Source organism: Lupinus angustifolius, chromosome LG11 (assembly GCF_001865875.1).
Source record: "Lupinus angustifolius cultivar Tanjil chromosome LG11, LupAngTanjil_v1.0, whole genome shotgun sequence".
In the NCBI taxonomy this organism is placed as follows: domain Eukaryota; kingdom Viridiplantae; phylum Streptophyta; class Magnoliopsida; order Fabales; family Fabaceae; genus Lupinus; species Lupinus angustifolius.
In genome coordinates this window covers 7,645,244-7,667,069 of record NC_032019.1, presented here as the reverse complement: position 1 = coordinate 7,667,069, position 21,826 = coordinate 7,645,244, and the positions used below count along the sequence as shown (strand labels likewise).

The 21,826-nt window shown below is 31.4% G+C and overlaps 1 protein-coding gene across 2 annotated transcripts; it reads left to right on the top strand.

Annotated features, from left to right (window-relative positions):
* Positions 14,000 to 21,546, top strand: LOC109359112 (probable WRKY transcription factor 57). Of its 2 annotated transcripts, none has more exons than XM_019603641.1 (4): positions 14,000 to 14,419; positions 16,454 to 16,597; positions 18,173 to 18,572; positions 21,211 to 21,546. In XM_019603641.1, exons 1-3 carry the CDS (start codon positions 14,037 to 14,039, stop codon positions 18,552 to 18,554), a joined length of 909 nt encoding a protein of 302 aa, XP_019459186.1. In that variant the 5' UTR covers positions 14,000 to 14,036; the 3' UTR covers positions 18,555 to 18,572; positions 21,211 to 21,546. The 2 variants fall into 2 exon arrangements, with proteins under 2 accessions (XP_019459186.1, XP_019459185.1); XM_019603640.1 differs by lacking the exon at positions 21,211 to 21,546 and adding an exon at positions 20,358 to 20,831.

Below are 21,826 nucleotides of genomic sequence, written 5' to 3'. Positions count from 1 at the left end.
GACCCGAAAAAAAAAGAAACAATGATCCCAATGCTTATGATAGACCTATAAAGCCGTGGCATGATGTATTGTTCCAAGAAACTACTACAATATATATATATATATATATATATATATATATATATATAATGTATGTATTATCAATCTAATCTAAGAGTTTTATACATTGTTACTTTATTATTCACTGTTCATTTTTAATTATAGTTGACTCTTCAAAATAAGTAATACAAATAAATGATGAATGATTTACTGACTGTGTAAAAATCTATACATATATGTATAAAGAAAGTGACTCATGTGGTAACAATGCGTTATTGTGAGAAATGAGAACAATTAATATGAATCATTTGATATTATTTAAATGGTCAAAATTAAAAATATATACACATAATTATCATAAGATCAATAAATAACTTTTAATTGTAATTATTCATAATTGGTTGCAAGCCAAAAACTATTATCACTTTAGTGTATATATTCCTCCACCCTCACCTCAATATCTTAGCATGCCTATCATAACTTTTTCTTTATGAAAGTAAAACCTATAAGCTTCACCACCTAGCTAGCATTGATCCCAATGAAGATACTATATTAGTAGTGTTGTTTTTGTGATTCCATATACTCCATTTTTTTAAGTGTAAGTAGTCATTCATAATGTCCCACATATTTCAGACCCAATCCAGGAAAAAATTGGACCATGAAAAGATTCTTTTATTAAAATAAATCATTAGAAACATATAATGTTTTAACACTAATCTCTAAAATAGCAAAATAACAACAATGATTGATAAAATTAGTTGTAAAACAAAATTTGACAAGAAATAAAATTAGAGATTTAAGTATAAGTAGTAATATTTTTCTAGCCCGTTTTCATGTTAGGTATGATCTAGGCAATTGTGTACCCTACTTACCTTATTGGCCTAAACCTGAAAATGAAATGTATTGTACATGTGGAATTAGGATTCTATATCCTAAAAAATACACATACAAATTCTTTAGCTAATAACATTATACCCAATAATATAAAATTATTAGTTTTTATTTTTATGAATTTTTATTTTATACAAGTGTTACTTTTTAATTGGCTGTGGCAAAATTGAGGATAACTAATTTGTATTCTTGATGTGGAAGAAAAACAAGAGGAATTAAGAAAATGAAGGGAAAAGGTGTTTGAGTATATGTTTATTGATGCTCTAAAGGTATAAGTCAAAGGAGTTTTGATTTGACTATGTCTCCAATAAATTGGGTTTTACTATCCAATGCCCTAAGGGCATTGTTTAAACAACCCAAAAGGAAAATCAATATTAAAAAGTGGTATATTTAACGAAGTTTTTTTTTACATTTATATATTGATCTTCCACTCTTCTTTTTTTTCATGGAACAACACCTTCACCAACTCCATGGCCATTTTTTAATTCTACATTCTTAAATGTCTCTATAGTAATGAACCTCACCACCTTGTGGTTTTATTGATGCTTATTACAAGTTAAACCAAACAAAATTCTGTACTCATTTCTGTCCAAGGTTAATGCAAGATTTTCTTGGAGATCATTTTGTTCAAAATTCACATATGTTTGCATCAATGTATTCCTCTCCATCTCTCGACTCATTGTAGGTAAATTTTAGCCAATTTCCTTGTCCTTGTTGTTCCTGGCTGTTCATTTGGTTATAGTTGTTGATGATCAAACTAGTAACATAGAGTTTGATTCTCATATAGACAAAAAAAATCAAGAATTTGATTACTGAGAATGACACTTATTGGGAGGGATGACTATACACCCAAAAAAAAATTAATTACTCATTAAAAGTGAGAGATATCCTTAGTTATAAAAAAACTAGAAAGATAGAGCTGTTGTTCCTGTTTTTTGACCTGAATTGAATTTCCAAGGCTTGGCTAAAGTCTGAGTTTCAAACAGATATAATCATCACATTTCAAAATTTTATGAGCATCTTAAAACCCTTCAACTTATTCAATTGATTCCTTATGTTGATTGTTGTTATTCTTGCATCTAGTGAACACCAATATTGTTTGGCTCATCTTTGCGACAATACTATTTTTTGTACTTATTGTGTGACTGAATACTATTTTGTATAGTATAGGCAAATAAACCAAAAATATAATATAACTACTTTTTATGCTATTTCATTTTTAATTGTATCAAACCATATAATCGAAATAAAATTTCTTCCACAGTTTTCTGATTTAGGTTTATATAAACCTATGTGTGGTTATTTAGATAGGTGTGGTGTTATTTTTCAATCATGTGCAATAATAGTAGCTGATTTCTTAGGTGCATTATATTCTAACTTCCCAATTACAAGTTAGTTCAATGGAAGTGAATTACTTTATTAACTCTCTCTGATTAAATATATATTAATTTTGTCCATCTATTATGTCATCATATACTGATTTTTTTGAGAAATAATAACTTTTAGAAGTTGTGGATGTAGTTTAATATTTCTTTGTGAAATATAGAAAATATATAGAAATCGGGTTGGCCATTACCAACTTTTGGGCATTATTTCACATGTAGAGTAGTTAGAAGGCGTGATACTTCAATCTGACTTCTATGTCGATTTTTTAAACACTAAGAAATTGTGAAAGTAGATAGACATTTTAGTATATACATACAAAATAGTCAGAAGTCGTGAACCCATAGATAGACTTCTAAGAAATTTAAAAAACTGATATATTAATCAACATTGGGAAGTCGTGAATCCATTCTCTATTCCATGACTTCTAAGCATGAAATATTCAACAATGACAAGTTTTCTCCCTATTCAACAACTTATATATTTAACATAACTCATGTATAGATGTCGTACATAAGCAACACAATTTCCTAATTTTATCAAACAGTTACCGGTATCCAAACTTTTTAATCCAACAATATATATTTAGTTCGGAAGTTTGAATGCATCCATTTTTAACTTACTTTTATTAATTCCTCTAGAACTAATTAGAGAAAAAAACACTACAGAAAGTTTCAATCCTCTCAAATTTTAATTTTAATACTAAGCATATCTATTTCTACCCTTAAATAATTTATTTATTAATGATATACTAAATCAAATTTTGATCAAAAATTAGAATAAAAAATGTTTCACATCCCTTACATAATTTCTCTATATTTTCTAGTTAAGTATTGATAATATTCAGATGAGGGTGAAACATACCGATAATACATATGAAGAGATAAAGAACGAAAAATAGTATGTAAAGAAAAGCAACTAAGTTTTCTTCCTCAAATTTTTATTTCATTATATTATATTCTTTCAATAATGTTTTAAATTATATTCTACCATTACAATTATAATTTTAATTTTAATGGCAATATTATACAGTTTTATAAGCCTCAATAACAATATTCTGCAATAATAATTGTGATGGCAACAACCATTTTTTTACTCAATTGCAATAAATGCAAAGCAGCTCACACAGGACCAATAGTAGTGATTGAAATAGAAAACTCTTATTCTAAATCATGCAGAGTATAAATTGAATATATCAAGTTAACTAAAAAATTAAAACTAAAAAATTGAAATATTAAAAAAAAATCTTCTGTTTTTCCTTTATTATTATTATTGTTAGACATAATGTGAGATATGATTTATTAGAACGGAGATTATTTGTCCCATTTTTTATATTTTATTATAATTAAAAAGTGTTATTTAATTAAAAATAAAAAAATATAAAATATTTTTTTTATATTATTTAGTAGAATGTGATTGGGTTAGGACATTAGTACTGATTTATGACCGCAAATATTTATTCAAGTGATAGAGAATTTACTGTAACAGTTAAGTAGCTTTAGATTTGGGATTAGAATTCTGTCTGGGCACCAAACGACATTGCATTAAAGCAATTATATTAGTGCATTAGGACATTGCATTAAAGCAATTATACTATATTTAATACTTATACCGAAAATGTAAATATTTTTTATAATATACACTATTGACTATTAAATACAAGTAATATAAATCAATGGTAAATAATGTATTTATATTATAAAAAAATTATATTGCATAGATTTTAAATTCTTATATCAGTGTATTCCACTATGGGCTTATTTTTTTTGTACCCTTGTGAATTGTTTAGAGTTGAAGTACCCAAATCTAAAACACTGTGTTATCAAAATCAATTTCCGTAATGGTAGGCCAGCCACTGAAAAATCTATCTCGTTGTTGAAAAGTTTCATTCATCAATGGATGTTATTAAATATTAACTCAAACAAAGCATGAATTATTCCAACCACTCACTTTCCTTCAAGTATGTAACGTGTTCTATTTTTCATTTCACTTCTCGTTTTATGATAAAACGAGATGTCTTCGCAAAAACAGGAAAAACGTCATTAATAAAAGATCGTACAATACAAAATACTTGTTTACACTACTTTAAAAAAAATCTATATTATTTTGAATTTTTACTAGAATACTAAACAACCTTTATATCATAAACTCCCATCATTTTTTTTATGAGCAATGGAGAAAGAATATTGAAGATTTCCGAATTTGAACTTAGGGGCTCACATTTTATGTCGACTCTACTATTCATAATCTAACTTTCTAACCACTTAGGTAGTATAAATATTGCTTCGTCTTAAGTATTGCATCAAGTTCTACTCTTGGATGAGAAAAAACCTCTTTTGAAAGAGCAAGTGATAACATACTAAGGACATTATAAACTAAAATAAGATTGTCTCCCATAAATAATACTTATTAGAAAAAAATTATACTATTTTTTTTGGTTCTTTATCAATTTTGATACATATCTTATTCTTATTGTGATACTATACATACGAAAAAACATTACATTTTTTACAACATTAAAAGTTAACTTTCTTGTATGTGTTCTTCCTTTTCATTTTGGAATTTTGTAATGCATGCACAAAAACAGATTTAATGATTTCATAAAAGCAAATTTTCATTTAAAAACAAAGTAAAGAATATTGCAAACATGAAAAATGCTTTATTATATAATAAAACTTTCCTTTAGATACAATGAATATGTAGTTAGATGGGAAATTCAACACAATAACAATGAAAACTCTAACAGATTATATGCAACGGATAATAATTTTCCCAACTTGTTGAAATCCATTTCATAAAAGCAAATTTTCATGAATATTGCAAACATGAAAAATGCTTTATTATATAATAAAACTTTCCTTTAGATACAATGAATATGTAGTTAGATGAGAAATTCAACACAATAACAATGAAAACTCTAACAGATTATATGCAACGGATAATAATTTCCCCAACTTGTTGAAATCTATGAGGAACAATATCAAATAATGTAGTAACACACAAGGGACACCAAAATTTTAACGTGAAAACCTTCCCAATGTGAAAAATAAAAACCACGGGCACAAGTCAGTCAATCAAGCTCCACTATAATCAAAGTATGAATACAAGAGTATCTCCAAAGTACAGCACAAAACATGCTCAACATTACGACATACAATACATCAACAAGCTTGAAAAAGAGAACAAGAAAAACCAGAAAAACAGTTGTTGTAATAGCTCGATTTCTACTACCTCGGACGTTGTCTCACCGATCCAACCGTTCAGAATAAAGTACTATAGGTTGTGAACTGCTGTCCAAATTTCAGCTCGATCCAACAGTGAACGAAGACACAATCGTGAATTTCCCACGGCTGCTCGGAGTTCCTGCGGGTTGAGTTTTCTTATCTTCTCTCACACTTTTCAATTGCCTCTTTTTGCATAAATTGCCTACACACCTTTGCCACATCTAACTCATATCTATTAGGTTAAGTGGGATAAGTGAATTTTTCCCAACTGGGTCTTTCTCCATATAGGAAAGGAGCCCAAACCCAACATATCTCACCCTCACAACTATGCGGAGAGAATCGCTAAACCGACAATCTCACAACAAGTTTCAAACTTCCACCTTGATAAGGCCTTAGTCCTCATATCCACACCATTATCATCTGCATGAATCTTAGCGAATTCCAGCAACCTAGCATCCAAAACATCACGTATCCAATGATACCTCACATCAATGTGTTTGGTCCTAGAATGAAAAGTTGAATTATTCCTAAGATGAATGACATTTTGACTATCATAAAATAACAAGTATTTGTCTTGGACAAAACTAAGCTCCTGCAAGAATTTCTTCACCCAAATCAACTCTTTGTATGTTTTTGTAATGGCAATGAACTCTGCCCCAGTAGTGGACAATGCAACACACTTTCGCAACCTGGATTGCCATGCTACAACTCCCCGTGTAAACTTAATCAAGTAACCTGAAGTGGACTTTCTAGAATCAATGTCTCCAGCCATATCAGAATCAGTATAGCCCACAAGAGTAGGATTATCACCTCCAAAACAAAGCCTTAGACTAGCAGTACCACAAAGATACCTCAAAATCCATTTCACAACATTCCAATGCTCTCTACTTGGATTTGACATAAATCTACTAACTGTACCAACAACATGTGCAATATCAGGTCTTGTACACGCTATTGCATACATCAAACTTTCCACAGCAGATGCATAAGGAACTCGTAACATATCTGATTTTTTAGCTTCATTTGAAGGGCATTGTTTAACACTCAACATAGAAGGAGTAGCAAGAGGAGTGCTTACTGCCTTAACATTTTCCATCTGGAACTTCTGTAACACTCTCTTAATATAGTGCTCCTCTGATAGCCAAAGTTTCTTTTCTTGCATATCTTGCATGATTCTTATACCAAGAATCTGCTTAGCAGCTCCCATATCTTTCATGGCAATGACTTGCCTAGTTGCTTCTTTAACCTGTCAATTATGGAAATATTTTTCTCAACAATAAGCAAGTCATCAACATACAATAACAGAATGATAAAATCACCATCAACAAACTTTCTAATGAAGACACAATGATCAGAAGTAGTCTTCTTGTAGCCTTGCTCACACATAACAGACTCAAACTTCTTATGCCATTGTTATGGAGCCTACTTCAAACCATACAGACTCTTTCTCAGCCTACACATATAGTCTTCTTTCCATTCTACAAGAAAACCATTAGGTTATTTCATATAAATCTCTTCCTTCAAATTACCATGAAGGAAAGCAGTTTTTACATCAATTTGCTCTACCTCCAAATCAAGAGTAGCAGTCAAACTCAATACAATTCTAATGGATGACATTTCACCACAGGAGAAAAAATCTCACTAAAATCAACACCCTTTCTCTATCTAAAACCTTTAACCACCAATCTGGCTTTATACCTTGGAGATGTAAAATTACTTTCTTGCTTCACCTTGTAAATCCACCTGTTTTCCAAAACCTTCTTCCTTCTTGGCAATTTGACCAAATCAAAAGTGTGATTATCATGTAAGGAGTTCATTTCGTCTTGCATTGCATCCAACCACTTCTTCTTTTCTTCATTCTCCATGGCCTCATGATAATATTCAGGTTCTCCTCCGTCTGTCACATTGACATAGTCATCAGAAGGGTGTCTGGTAGATGGTTTCCTCTGCCTATTAGACATCTGAAGTTGAACTTGAGGTGGTTCAGGAGCATCACCAAGATTCTCATCTTGTGACATCTCATGTTCATCTTCACCAATATCAATGGGAAAATCTAAATCATCTCCAAGTTATTGATCACCAACATAATCATATTGTTCACCATTTTGAATGTTATTCTAAACTATATGCAAATCATGTATAGGCGTCCAAAATTGATCAATATCAGACAATCTACTATCTTCCTCGGGTGTACTCTTCTTCATCTTGCCAATGTCTTCAATGGTTTGATATTCCATGAACTTCACATCACGGCTTCTAAAATCCTTTTTCTCAACAAGATCATATAACCTGTAGCCAAATTCATCTTCACCATAACCGATAAAGATGCATTGCCTTGTCTTCGCATCCAATTTGGACCTTTCATCCTTTGGAACATGCACAAATTTCTTGCAACCGAGGACTCGCAAATGATCATACTTGACATTTTTGCCAAACCAAATCTTGTCTGGCACCTCAACATTCAGAGCAACTGCAGGACTAAGATTAATAACATGCATTGTTGTGTACAAAGCCTCACCCCAGAAATGTTTAGGTAATTTGGCTTCATAAAGCATGCACCTAACTCTTTCAACCAAAGTTTTGTTTATCCTCTCCGCTAAGTCATTAAAATGAGGAGTCTTAGGAGAAGTCTTTTCATGTCTAATACCTTTCTGCTTTTAGTAAATATCAAACGGTCCATAATACTCACCATCATTGTCAGTACGAACGCATTTCAGTTTCTTGCCAGAATGTCTCTCAACCAAAACATGGAATTGTTTGATCTTTCCAAGCACTTGGTCCTTTGTCTTCAAAGCATAGACCCAAAGATCATCAATAAAAGTAACATAGTAAAGTACACCACGAAATGACTTTACCTTCAATGGACCACAAACATCAGAATGCAGCAATTCAAGCAACTTTGACTTCCTTGAGGGAAAATGCTTCTTAAAGGATACCCTGGTCTACTTACCAGCCATGCAAAGAAAATATTTCTCAAACTTTGCACTCTTTAATCCTGGAACTACATCATTTTTGGCTAAACAATTCAATCATTTTTCACTAATATGACTAAGTCTGAGGTGCCACAAAGAAGTCTCCATATCCATGACATTCACACTTTGTTTAGCAACCAAAGCTTTTGTCCAATATAGTTTAGAAATTTTCTCCCCTCTGGCCACAACCAAGTTACCGATAGTGAGTTTCCATTTTCCAGAACCAAAGTGATTATCATAACCACCATCATCAAGCATATGCATAGAGATCAAATTAAAACAAACGTCTAAAACATGTTTAACTCCTCTCAGCAACAACTGCACTCCCATGTTGGTATGTAAACAAATATCACAAATACCAACTACCTTTGACACACCAACATCACTCATCTTCAACACTCCAAAATCACCAGAAGTGTAAGATGTGAAGAACTCCTTCCTTGGTGTAACATGCAGTGTAGCACCACTATCAATTATCCACATACTCTCATCTGATATAAGATTAAGCAAATCACGGTCACGAGGAATAATAAGACTGTCACAAGTGGCAGTGTAGCACCATGATTCTTCTCGTTCTGCTTGCCCTTCTTGTCTTTTTTCTCCCCTTTTCATTGTAAACAATTCTTCTGTATGTGACCTGCTTTGTGACAATAGTGGCACTCCACGTTCTTGTATCTGGACTTGGACTTAATTCTTCCATTTTCTCTATCACCTTTTGGTTCCTTTCTATGACTTATCCACCTGTTTTCAGTGATAAACACCTCAGAATGAGATGAAGTATCATGTGTCTTCCTTCTCATTAACTCATTAAGAATACTTCCTGTTATACTCTCCAAAGAGACAATACCATCAGGGGCTGAATTTGTAATTGAAACTCGAAATGTTTCCAAAGAATCTGGTAGAGTATTCAGTACCCATACTCTCAACACTTCATCATCAAACCTGATACCCATTCCTGATAATTGATCAAGGACCCCTTGAAAATCATTCAAGTGATCTGAAATAGAAGCTCCCTCCTTGTACCTTAAATTCATCAAGGAATTCAACAAATATAATTTATTACTCCCTGATTTTGAAGCATATAAAGATTCAATTTTCTTCCATAAAGATTTTGCATTTTCCTCATTAGTAATGTGATTGTAGACATTGTCTTCTACATATTGCCGAATGAAATCACAAACTTGTTGATGTTGAAACCTCCAATCTTCATCAGACTTGGACTCTGGCTTCTTAATAGCAAACACAGAAATATGCAAATTCTTCACAAATAATAAATCTTTCATTTTTTCTTTCCATAAGTGATAGTTAGTGTCATTCAAACATATCATTCTATGTGTATTTGTCTATATCATTCAAGCAAGTCAAATAACTAATCCCCAAAGAGCTCTAATATCACTATGATGGGAAATTCAACACATTAACAATGAAAACTCTAATAGAGTATATGCAGCGGATAATAATTTCCCCAACTTGCTAGAATCTATGAGGAGCAATATCAAATAATGCAGTAACACACAAGGGACACCAGAATTTTAACGTGGAAAACCTTCCCAATGTGAGAGTAAAAACCATGGGCACAAGCCAGTCAATCAAGCTTCACTATAATCAAAATAGGAATACAAGAGTGTTCCAAAATACAGCACAAAACATACTCAACAATACGGCATACAACAGAGCAACAAGCTTGAAAATGAGAACAAGAAAAACCAGAAAAATAGCCGTTGTAACAGCTCGATTTCTACCACCTCGGGTCGTCTCACTAATCCAACCGTTTAGAATGAAGTGCTATAAGTTATGAACCTTCTATCCAAATTTCAGCTCGATCCAACGGTGAACGAAGACACAGTCGCGAATTTCCCACGGCTGCTCGGAGTTCCTGCGGGTTGAGTTTTCTTATCTTCTCTTACACTTTTCAATTGTCTCTTTTTGCATAAATTGCCTACACACTATTGCTACATCTAACTCTTATCTATTAGATTAAGTGAGACAAGTAGACTTTTTCCAAATGGGTCTTTCTCCATATAGGAAGGGAGGTTAAACCCAACAGTTATTCTATCTATCAGTTACATATTTTTTATATTTAGAATTATGAATATAAGTTAAAAATAGTTAAACGATATAGAGAGTTTAATACAGTTTCACTGAAATAACTCATTATTAGTCCAGCTTTGAAACTAATAATAAAATATGGATGGAAAAGAGCAGTAGTAAATAAGAGTTTAGTTGAAAATAAAGTATAAACTTGTATGGAGGATCATTCTTACGTCTTTGTCAGGCTATCCCTCACCATTTGAACGTGAGATTTGGACATAGATTTAATGTCTCAAATCATTTTTCATTTCATGTTTTAGGTCAATCAAAATTATTATGTGAGTAAAAGAAAAAATTTAGAAATAAAATAATAAGAAAAGTAACATTTTGATTGACCCGAGACAAGAAATATGAGACATATAACCTCTAAGATTAACTTCTTTCACGATATTGTAATTACCCCTGCAAGTGTCCAACAAACACGTGTTAACAACCATTTTGATTTTTTCATGATAAAGACCATGAATAAGCATCATTAATGCAGTATACTTTATTGTGATTTTGTAACGTACATGTTTATTTATTTTTCAATCGTATCATGAATGGTATATATCTCACTTATAAAAAAAAGAATGGTATATATCTTTACTATGCCCAGAATTCTCAATTCTACAACTCACATTCCAATTTTGACTTAGTGTCACAAACTAGGGGTGAGATTGGAAGGATTAAGTTTGTCTCTTACCTGATTTGACTTCAAATGTTGACTAAGACAACCTTCGAACTCGACCATAGACTCAATAATTAAATATAATGCATATCTCTTTTAGATAAAGTCTTCTCAATATTTTACTTCTTATTATAGATATGTAGCTTAACATATGAAATTATGTATGTATATATTGTTAATCATGTATCTATGATGAAAAATAGAGAATCAATAATACGTTCGACAAAAGAGATGTCATTATTCTATACACAATTGAATAGAAAATATATCAATATGATAAGTAAGTGATCATATGACGGGTTAAGTCGAGTTATGTTGGTCCTCTACCCAGTCCTAAATATTGTCTTAGTCTAATTTTTGAATCAAAATTCAGCCTTAGACACAATGAAACCCAACCATATTTAGGCCTCGTCATAGTCGAACCAAATTGGATGAGTGGGTAGAGTAAAGATCTATAAGAGTTTTACATTTTCCATTTATTATTGATGGGCCTGGATAATATTCGATGGAACAAATGTTTATAGTTTAGATCTTTGCATGGATGAAACTCCCATAAGATATGTATAATTCGGCCATACCTTGTCTACTTTTTCATCATGTACCAATTTATTAAATAGAGGTGGTTAGTAATTGACTGACCTTTTTATTTATACCTTGTGAGGTGAGTTATTGTAAGTACCTTAGGGTTTGCCTATGAAAGGAGCCTTTGCACAACTTTGGAAAGACAAAAATAGTCCATAATTTTTACGGATCATTAATCCATACCTACTGAATTAGAAAAAATATCAAAAGCGAAAAAACAAAATAGAAGAGCACATTGATCCGAATTTAGTACAAATTTAAGTAAATAGAAAAATTGTAAATGAAAAACTTAGCAAAGGGGGACACAAGGTATGTGGAGTACCATAGTCCACAAACTTTTTATTTTTATTTTTAATAACATGAATAAACTTAAAGTATTTTTTTTTACAAGATTCTTACACCATCTAACATTTAATTTATTATTTTTATTTAAGATTTAGTGATTATTACTGCATAAAATGATGTACTAACAATATAATAAACTATCAATATATTGTTATTAAACTCTTTTATAAAATATATACTGGAGAAGTGAATAAAAGCTTCACAATGAAAGAGAATAACAACGGGGCCATACAATCATATGCTTTCTTTTATTTATTTTCTTTTTATTTGAAAAACGTGTGATATCTTTTTCGAACAATATAAATTTTTATATGAACCTTACATCAAATTTCATGATTTTTTAATTATCAATATCTTTCTTATAGTTTTGATGAACTAAAATGAAACTAAGAAAAAAGTCAGCGGAAAATTATGACTATTTTACACGTGATTATTCTCAATATTGACAAACAATCAATGACAGCATGACACTGCTTGTTCAAAAAATGGTTGAAAAAATATTGCTTAAGCAAAACAATTTTTTCGGTGAAGTAAACAAAACTAATTTTATTATTTTTATATAATTAAAATCAAGTCCTCGTTAACAGTAACACGGAAGGAAAATATCCAATTATTCATTCATGCGCGTGTCTTTGGAGCATTATTACGGTCGGGTCGGATCCTATTATTTTTGTGCCCATAGACAAAATATTAACCATCCCTATATTTATGGAAGTTTCTATCAGTAGGAAATTTTAAATCTTAAAAAACAAATGGGAGAGCAAATAATCAAATTTGCAAAAAAAATTGGTATTATCAAGAGTATCTCTATACTCTATAGGTAAAGAATTAATCATCTTTTGATATACGACTGTCCTTTTCAACGAGTATTACTCCTAAATATCAAACCTTTAACATTTTGATCATCCTAGGATTTAATCAGATACTATACATCAATACTTTGTGGTAATTTGGTAAAAGAATACAATTGAGTGATTGACCAGGATATTACAAGTTTGCTTATTTAAAAAATAAATTTATTATGATTGGATCAAGAATGCTCTATCTACTTTGTTAAAAACATGTTATTATTTTGTAGGCAAATTAAGAGGCAAATACTACAAACAAAAGTTACAGCTGAACATGTGAGGAGTTGAAAATATAATATTGTTTTCTCTTTTTTTTTTACCCAAACTCGATTTTAAATCTAATGAAATTTAACCATATAGAATCCTACACACTTCTAAAGTGTGGGTACAAATTTATGGGGAGCCCTACTCTTATGAATTCTAGGCCATCACCCATATGGTTTAAACCCCTTTGGGCCAGCGGATTAAAGTTGAGCCACATTTTTCTAACTTATCTCATTTCATTTTCCTTTATTTTCTAAATCCTTTTACAATTTGTTTTCTTCCAACATCTCAGTCAAGTACAAACAATGTAGGACATTGGAAATTCTTTTACAATTTCTCTTATAAAGTCTATTATAGAAGCAAATATTTTAAATATATAAAAGTAAGTAAATATATATTTCCACCCATACATCATTTATCAATGAATGTGAACAATAATAGTTAGTTAATAATAATTTGTTAATCAATAATCTTCACTTTCTCTCTCCCTCCCTATTGTACTGTATATTGACGAGACAACGCTTTCAAAGTTGAAACTCTTCATATAGTACTAACTCATCCCTTCCTCCTCAAACACAGCACATAAACCCTAACTTTCTCCCTCCGCTCTCTCTTTCTCTCTCTATCTATCAATCTCTCTCCGCGTTTACACGAATTCAATCCAGTTTCAATAAACCAGATCGCACGAGTCCTCTTTCTACATATAATTCACTCACACACTCCATGTATGGAACAAGACAAAGACAAACCACTACAACCACCACCCCATCCTCCTGCAACAACCGCTGAGTTCGCCGGCGACTCGAGCTGGCCACTCGGCGCTGATGACTCGGACGGTTCTTATTTCTACTCCGTCGACAGGAACAGCAGCATACTCAGCGATTTCGGATGGAACCTCGAGCCGGTCCAGTCGAACCGGATCGGCTCAGACGGGGACGGATTGTGGGTTCCGGCTCACCCTGATCTGACCGGTTCAGTTGAACCTATCGGTACGGCGGCTGCGGTGGGGACTTCGTCGAGGTCGAATAACCAATCGGTGTCTACGAGCTCCAGCGAGGATCCGCCTGAGAAATCCACCGTCTCCGACGAGAAACCGCCGCTTGAGATTCCGTGAGTTGGTGAAAACGAATTATCACAACTTGCTTCGTTGCTTTCAACTTTGCTTTGCTTGTTTGCGTAACTGCGTGTATTGGTGTGTTTTTCCATGTAGTAAATCGTAAATAACTGAAACTATTGGGGGTAAAATTGGAATAAAAATAACTGAAATCCACATCAATGATGATCAACAAAATCAAGTTGGGGTTTGTTTTGTAGTGAATCTCATTCCATCCATTTATAATTCCTTTGGGTTCAGTGCACTTCCCTGTGTCCGTACAATCAGGAATCTTCCTAATTAGGGAGTGTTCTTATTTTATGGTAACTGCGTTTTTGCTTTTTCTGCAAATTTAGAAAATCGTGGGTTTAAAAATAAAAAATTAGATTTGTAGTGGTAAAAGGAAAATTTGCCTTTTGGGGTATTTGAAGTTTCACCGCACGAGCACCGCCGTTATTGTGGCGAGAATGGCGCGCTCAATGGCACACAATGCTTTTTTTTTTCTTCCACTGCTTTATTAGTTGAGTGATAATGATGATAATAATTTTGTGGTTTTCATTATTTACGTATTATTGTAATATTCCATAATAAGTTTAATGCATAGGGATTATGAAATGAATAAAGAGAATTTTATTTTTGTTAAAACAACCGTATTGTTTATTAAGAGAGAAAAATATAGTTAATTCATAATAGATATAAGTCAATATAAGTCTTGAAATAATAAGTCAATAATAGTTTTGAAAAAAAAGATTAAATAAAAAGAGAAGGACGGGAAGGACTGAAAGTTGTATAATTTAATTGAATAATAATGCCAAAAATAAAATTATAGGATATTAATCAAATTAATTTGGCCCCACTTTTCTTCCTTGTTTATTTTTTCTTTCTTAAATGAGGTATACTTTTGCAAATGCTGCTTTTGAGTTTTCGGCATTAATAACATTCTAACCACTTGCAGCTTTTTGTACAAGTATATTTATGTGGTCATTTTTACATTCTAATGAAAATAACAGAGTTTATACTTTTTAGGTATGATACTGATTCATTTCATACTATATGAGCATTGACTGTAACTGCCATTTTTTGCTAATAATTATTGGGCAAGCCTAAATTTGAATGCAAGTTACATGAGATAATGCCTCTTCCCGTAAATGAATTATTGCGTGTTCTTGTAATGAGGATAGTCTCTCCTCTCTCTTTTTTTGTGGCCCATTCTTAATGTTCCCTTTTCCTTATCTAATTAACAGAATATTAGTTTTCATTTAGGCCCCTTAGTTTATGTGTACGAAGGTTTTTTATGCCTTGGCTATTGAATGGTGGCTACTGGCTAGCATACAACATTTTCAATGTGGCATTTTTTAGTTTATCAGAAATATGTTCGCAGTTGGCTTTCTTTCTTTTCATTTTTTATACACAAAAATTGAATAATGCTGATTTATAATTCTGGGTTGGCCTAACCTAAAGTGAGGCTTGAAATTAACTAGCATCAAAGTATTTGATAATTTTAAACAGGGTTTAAAGGGCATTTCCTTTTCTTTTTAATATTCAGTATATTAGTTAATGATAACCTACAAAGTCTACTTTAGTTTGTCATCCACCTTAATATTTTAGAGCTACGCCAATTCACAATGACACTTGTAATAAATGATGATAATTGATTTTTTATTTATCTTCTATCTCATTCACTTAATATGTCGTACTCCATTCCCTTTATCCTAAGGAGCACATCTGTTGTCACAGTTTATATCACTTTATGTGTTATGGACTGTGATTGATAAGAAAAATACTTAAATTTATATATACGTAATCTCTTGCTGTTTTCAAATACAATAGTCTTGTGTTACTTGTGTATGATTGATAACTTCTAGCAATATATTTGTTTCTGGTTTAGGTTAATGGTTTATGAATTTAATATGTCTACGTAAGTGTTTTTTACACTGTCAGCAAATTATACATCATTAATTTATTAACTATTATTAACTTTTAAACAAAAATAATACAAATCAGTAGATGACGAGAGATTTTAAACTAAATGTTTATCACATATTATGCAGGAGGAAGAGTAAGAAGAAAGGGCAGAAGCGTATAAGGCAGCCACGGTTTGCATTTATGACGAAGAGTGATGTTGATCATCTCGAGGATGGCTACAGATGGCGGAAGTATGGTCAAAAGGCAGTTAAAAATAGTCCATTCCCTAGGTTTATACATTCCTTCTCAATTCTCATCATCAATTTAACCTTTTATTATATTATTATTGAAAACTCTACCCCATTATAGGTTTTGTTAATTTGTCTTTTTAACAACTCAAAAGAGTAATTTTTTAAAAGAATTAAAAAATACTCTCTTAAATTATTGAATGTATTATCTTGTATTTTGTTTTTTTATTCCTTTCAATCACATATATTATTGTGTATTTCGCTGGCCAATTTTTCAACATGATAGCTCTCCAAAACCTATTTTTTTTTATAAATATTTTTCAACCTAGGATTTTGCTTGGAAAACAAAAGTATAGGGGAAAGGGGAGATGAAATATTTGAAAACGGACAATGTCCAGCTTGTTTGGTTTGCAAAAAAGTTTTGTTTTCTTTTTCTACATTTAGTAATACTTGTAAACGTGTGACATCGTTATTATTTGTTTCTTGTTTTCAAATTTATATAAATAATGAAACCAATAAATAATAAATATATATTTTATTGATTCCTGCACAAATTGTTGAAAATAAATAAACCTAATGAAAACATTACAACTTTTCCTTTTTCATATTGACCGAGGGTCTTCCTCAATTGAGTACAAAAAATTAGGATTTCTTGTAGTATTATCCTTATATACTCTATACACACATCACCCATCGAACCCAATTTTGAAATTATTAACAATAGCAAGGGATACTCTATACACACATAACCTGATTTTGGCTTAGTGGGAGTTGCACCCATATGGATTTTAACTGCCTAATATTACATATATTGTGTCTAAATTGTTCCTATACTATGTTAGTAATAAGTCATATTTTTAATGGTACAAAAAATATGCACGTATGTTGTGATGGGATTATTTAATTTGTCTTACATATTGTATCATTCTCTTCAAAAAACATGTGATCCGTCCTAAAATTAACTTAAATTGGTAATATATTATAATTAAAATTACTAATCACAATTCAATGATACTATGACGAAGTGATATGGGTGTGAACAAATGATGTTAAGGTATTGCCCTTGCAAATTAAAATTTTTGGATACCTCGATTACATAAGCATAAAACAAAAATAGAGAACATTCTCTCAAAACAAACATGCTCTTATGCCATGCACCTTTTTGTTTCAAGTATATGAGCGACCTCTTGAATTATTTTATATTTTGCATATAAGTTCTTAGGTTTAACTTTATAAATTTAGGGTTACAAATCTTACTCCTACAACAAATTTGTGATAAATTTTTGACAAATTTTAGTTATCTATTAGTTTTTTATGATTTTTTAGATGCATGTAAAATAAATAAGTAAAATAGATATAAATAGTTTGATTTGTTATAAGAGATAATGAAATAGTACAAATTACAACAAAGTTTAAGTTTATGGATTGACTTGTACACAAATAGCTCTGCAATTTAACTTTAAGACTTTAAGTCATAGTAGTTTAGATTGATGCATGCTACTCTAAGTTTTCATGTAGTATAAATTTTGGAATAAATTGGGGATGATTAATTATTCTACATGAAAAGCTAATGATCAAGCATTAAGTTAATTATTCTGATGGATCTGTCTTGCACAGGAGCTACTATCGTTGCACAAATAGCAAATGCATGGTGAAGAAAAGGGTTGAACGATCATCAGAGGACCCAAGTATTGTAATTACTACATATGAAGGCCAACACTGTCATCACACAGTTGGTTTTCCTCGAGCAGGAATCTTTAGCCATGAATCTGCCTTTGCCGGTTGCCCCTTGGCTCCAACAATGTCACAGATATATTATCCTGTTCAGATGCAAAGAGAAAATGCTACTCTTAGCAGTAGTGTTTCTCAGCCTTGCCAAACACATGATGAAGTTGGAGGATCCAGAAATGTAATAGCAGCTGATGAATTATTGCAACATCCTCCCATTGATGAAGGACTACTAGGAGACATTGTACCCCCTGGAATGCGCAACAGATGATGAATTTATTTGATGATGGTATATCTTCCAACTTTACTTGATTTATCTCTTCATTTTAACATATATAGTTAATCGAGGAAAAACACAAATAATGGGTTGATAACATTGAAAAAATATGTATTTAGTGTATCCCATATAAACTCTCTTGACAAAGAGAAAATAGATTGTATTTCAACAAGATTTTAAAAGCTAAATAATTTAAAGAAGGCATATGATAACACAAAATGTTGAACAGTATTTAAAATTTTAATCTGGTCTTGTTGTTGCAATGTGAAAGGAACTTTGTCCTGTAATCTTAATTTTATCACTTCTAAAGACTGAGAGGAAAGGAGTACTTAATTTAATTAAGAAATATACTTTATTGTGATAAATAAAATAATGGAGATGGTGATCTTGAAGAGGGAAAATATAATATAATAAGTTGGTTTTAGGATAAGAAAAATACATTTTTGTGAATTATTTCATGAATCATGATTTGTGCACTGCTGTGAGTTCTAGCATTGGTAAATGTCTGCCCTTCTTGGAGGTTGTACCTTGCAAATTTATTAGTTATTAGAGCTTTAATGCAGATTTCAGATATTTCAAACTGAATTTTACTTTCATTGTAGTCTAGATAAAGAACAATGTGTAGAAACAATAATTTTAAAGCCACAAGCCCATAACAAATAATTTTTTTGTTTGTAAGTGTTTGGTTTTTTGTTTTGAGGAAATGCCAGTTAACAAGATTAACGTTTGTTTAAGATTGCAGGACGATAAATTATCCCATATTCCACCACTAATAAAAGTAAACCTAGTGTATATCCATATAATAATAGCATGATTTATGGGTCGGTGATTTATTCTTCTTCCTTAAGATACTTGCCGGTGGTGCATCATTACCAGCATAATGCATACCTCTCAGTGGCTATGAACTTCTCTGATAGTACTATACTACTATTACTAAAGATCTTCTGTCAGTAGTGGACTATAGCTACCTTATCTTGACTGATACCCACTTCATATGATGCTGTCTTCTTTAACACTTCTTGCACCTCTTTCTTAGGCTAAAGTATTATTATAGGAAACTACTTTTAAGGAATTAATTGAAAACGTTCTTCAAATGACTGCTTTTTGATGTGTTACTTTAAAAGCCTTAATGAGTGAACTTTTGTTTTTGGAAAAAAAAATAGTTGGAAAGGGATGAAAGTGGTTTCAGATCTCTATAGTGTTCATGGGAGACATATCTTAAAAGCTTATACATTTTTATATTTCCTAGTGAAGTATGTGAAATTGTCTTTTATATTTGTATAAGAACTCACCAAATAGGTATAGTTTTATTTTTTTGTTTACTTTTCTTTTTTCCCATTTTGTTTGGTGTGGATCAAGAGTGTCCCCTAACTAAAACAACCAGATAGAATAATGTCTTCAAAGGAATATAATTATTATCAAAGTGGATTTTCCTTTTTATCAACAACACATGCATTTTTATAGAATAAAACTCAACCTATGCCTCATATTTAAGGACCTAATTCACATACATTTTACCCTTTTGATGGCCTTGAACCATTCAAGGTTTTAGTTGATTTAGATGGTAAAAAAAGAGTTAACATTGATATCTACTAATGTTGTGACAAACTGGTTTTTATTAATTGATATTTTATATTAATAATAAAAATATCAAAATATAGGAAATATTAATTTAAAACTCTAAGACACAGTATACTATCATTTTAGTTCATTATTTAATCTTTTTTTGAACTTTAGACTTTTAGCTTAAAAAAGTTATCTCCGCATGACATATATCTATATCTCTTTATTGGGCAGATCGGGAAACTTTGCTGGCTCTTAAGCTGTCTTTGAAAAGCCAATTCTATTATATCTATATAGAGTTTTAAGGGATTCTCTGTCTGTCACTTTCAGAGAGAACATGACATGACACCATAGAAGTTCCTGCAACTAAAATTGGGTTGAAAAAGTCATTATCATTCTATCTTAACCCCTCCACAAATCATAGCCATCCTTTTATTTTAGCCCAATTACTCGTAAGTCATTGCATTATCATGATAAGATAATGTCAAGTCATAGGTCTTGTGATTTCAAGCTTGAAAGGGAAAAGTGAAGGAAAGAAACAATTTTTAGAGATCATGTTGACAGGTGCTGGTGTTCATCTATATTTCGGTGTTTTGGTCTGAGTTTTTTCTTTTTTTCAGTGATGTAATAATTATGTAGATCAGCTTATTAGACTTATGAGTTATGGTTCAACCGGTCATGATTAATGTAAGTATTATTTGTGTTGTACATGAATTAGAGTAACTATTGTATTCTCTTTAATATAATATATATCTTGTAAAAAAACGTACATAAAAATACATTTAGACATAGTGACTGTGATCAAAGGACCTTATGACATTGCTCTTTTTGCATGTCTATATTATATTAGGGAAAATTTACATGGATAGTGTAGTTTGACTACACTATCACACGTTTAGTATATGTTTCAAAATATTTACGGAAGTAGTGTATGTTTCAAAATATTAGGTGCTGGTGTTTATAATTTTTTCTCATGAAACCTTGTGACCATGACACTGTTCATTCTAGTTATTTTATTATCCATGTAATTCTGTTAGCCCCGGGGTTTGATGGTTCAGTAATAATCCTTGTCATTATTTGTCTGTAGAGAGAGATAGAGCTGAGAAAATGCACGAGCATGCATGCATTTTACTATATCTTCATTCTCTGAACAAGTAGGACATAACAAGCAGCAATACTTTTGTAGCTATCTTAATTTGTCTCGAGGACCGAATCTAGTATTCATGCACGGGTATTATTGCAGAAATTATGCAACATTGTATGTACAGTTTATACTATCATATGCTTGTGATAGCTGTTGTACATAATGTATATTGATGTAGATCTTTTCCCCCTTTCATTTGTTCTAGAGATTGCTAAACTTATAAACTCGCCACTTTCATGTTATTTTTTGATGTTTTTACAAAGAAACTTTGTTTACTTACACCGAGTGGATATTGTTTATGGTGAGTAAATGATGTTTTTTTTATTATAATTTAGTGGAGTTTGACTGTGTACTGTGTACCCATAACCGCTGGAGCTATTCATAGTCATAGCAGCCCAATAATTTCATGGTTCCTATGGCATGTAGCCTTGTTTGAGAGAGATGGGGCAACCATAAAAAGGGTCACCGGAATTGTTAGAATAAAGTATAATAATTATATCAGAGGTCATATAACAATATTGGTGAAATTTGATTTTATGTCGTTTTTTGTTTTTCTTCA

Bases quoted from the DNA above. Each gene is read 5' to 3' on its own strand.
- LOC109359112 (XM_019603641.1), top strand. From the start codon at position 14,037: ATGGAACAAGACAAAGACAAACCACTACAACCACCACCCCATCCTCCT. The intron at 14,420-16,453 runs GTGAGTTGGTGA...CATATTATGCAG, and splicing joins AAACCGCCGCTTGAGATTCC to GAGGAAGAGTAAGAAGAAAG. The intron at 16,598-18,172 runs GTTTATACATTC...TGTCTTGCACAG, and splicing joins AAAAATAGTCCATTCCCTAG to GAGCTACTATCGTTGCACAA.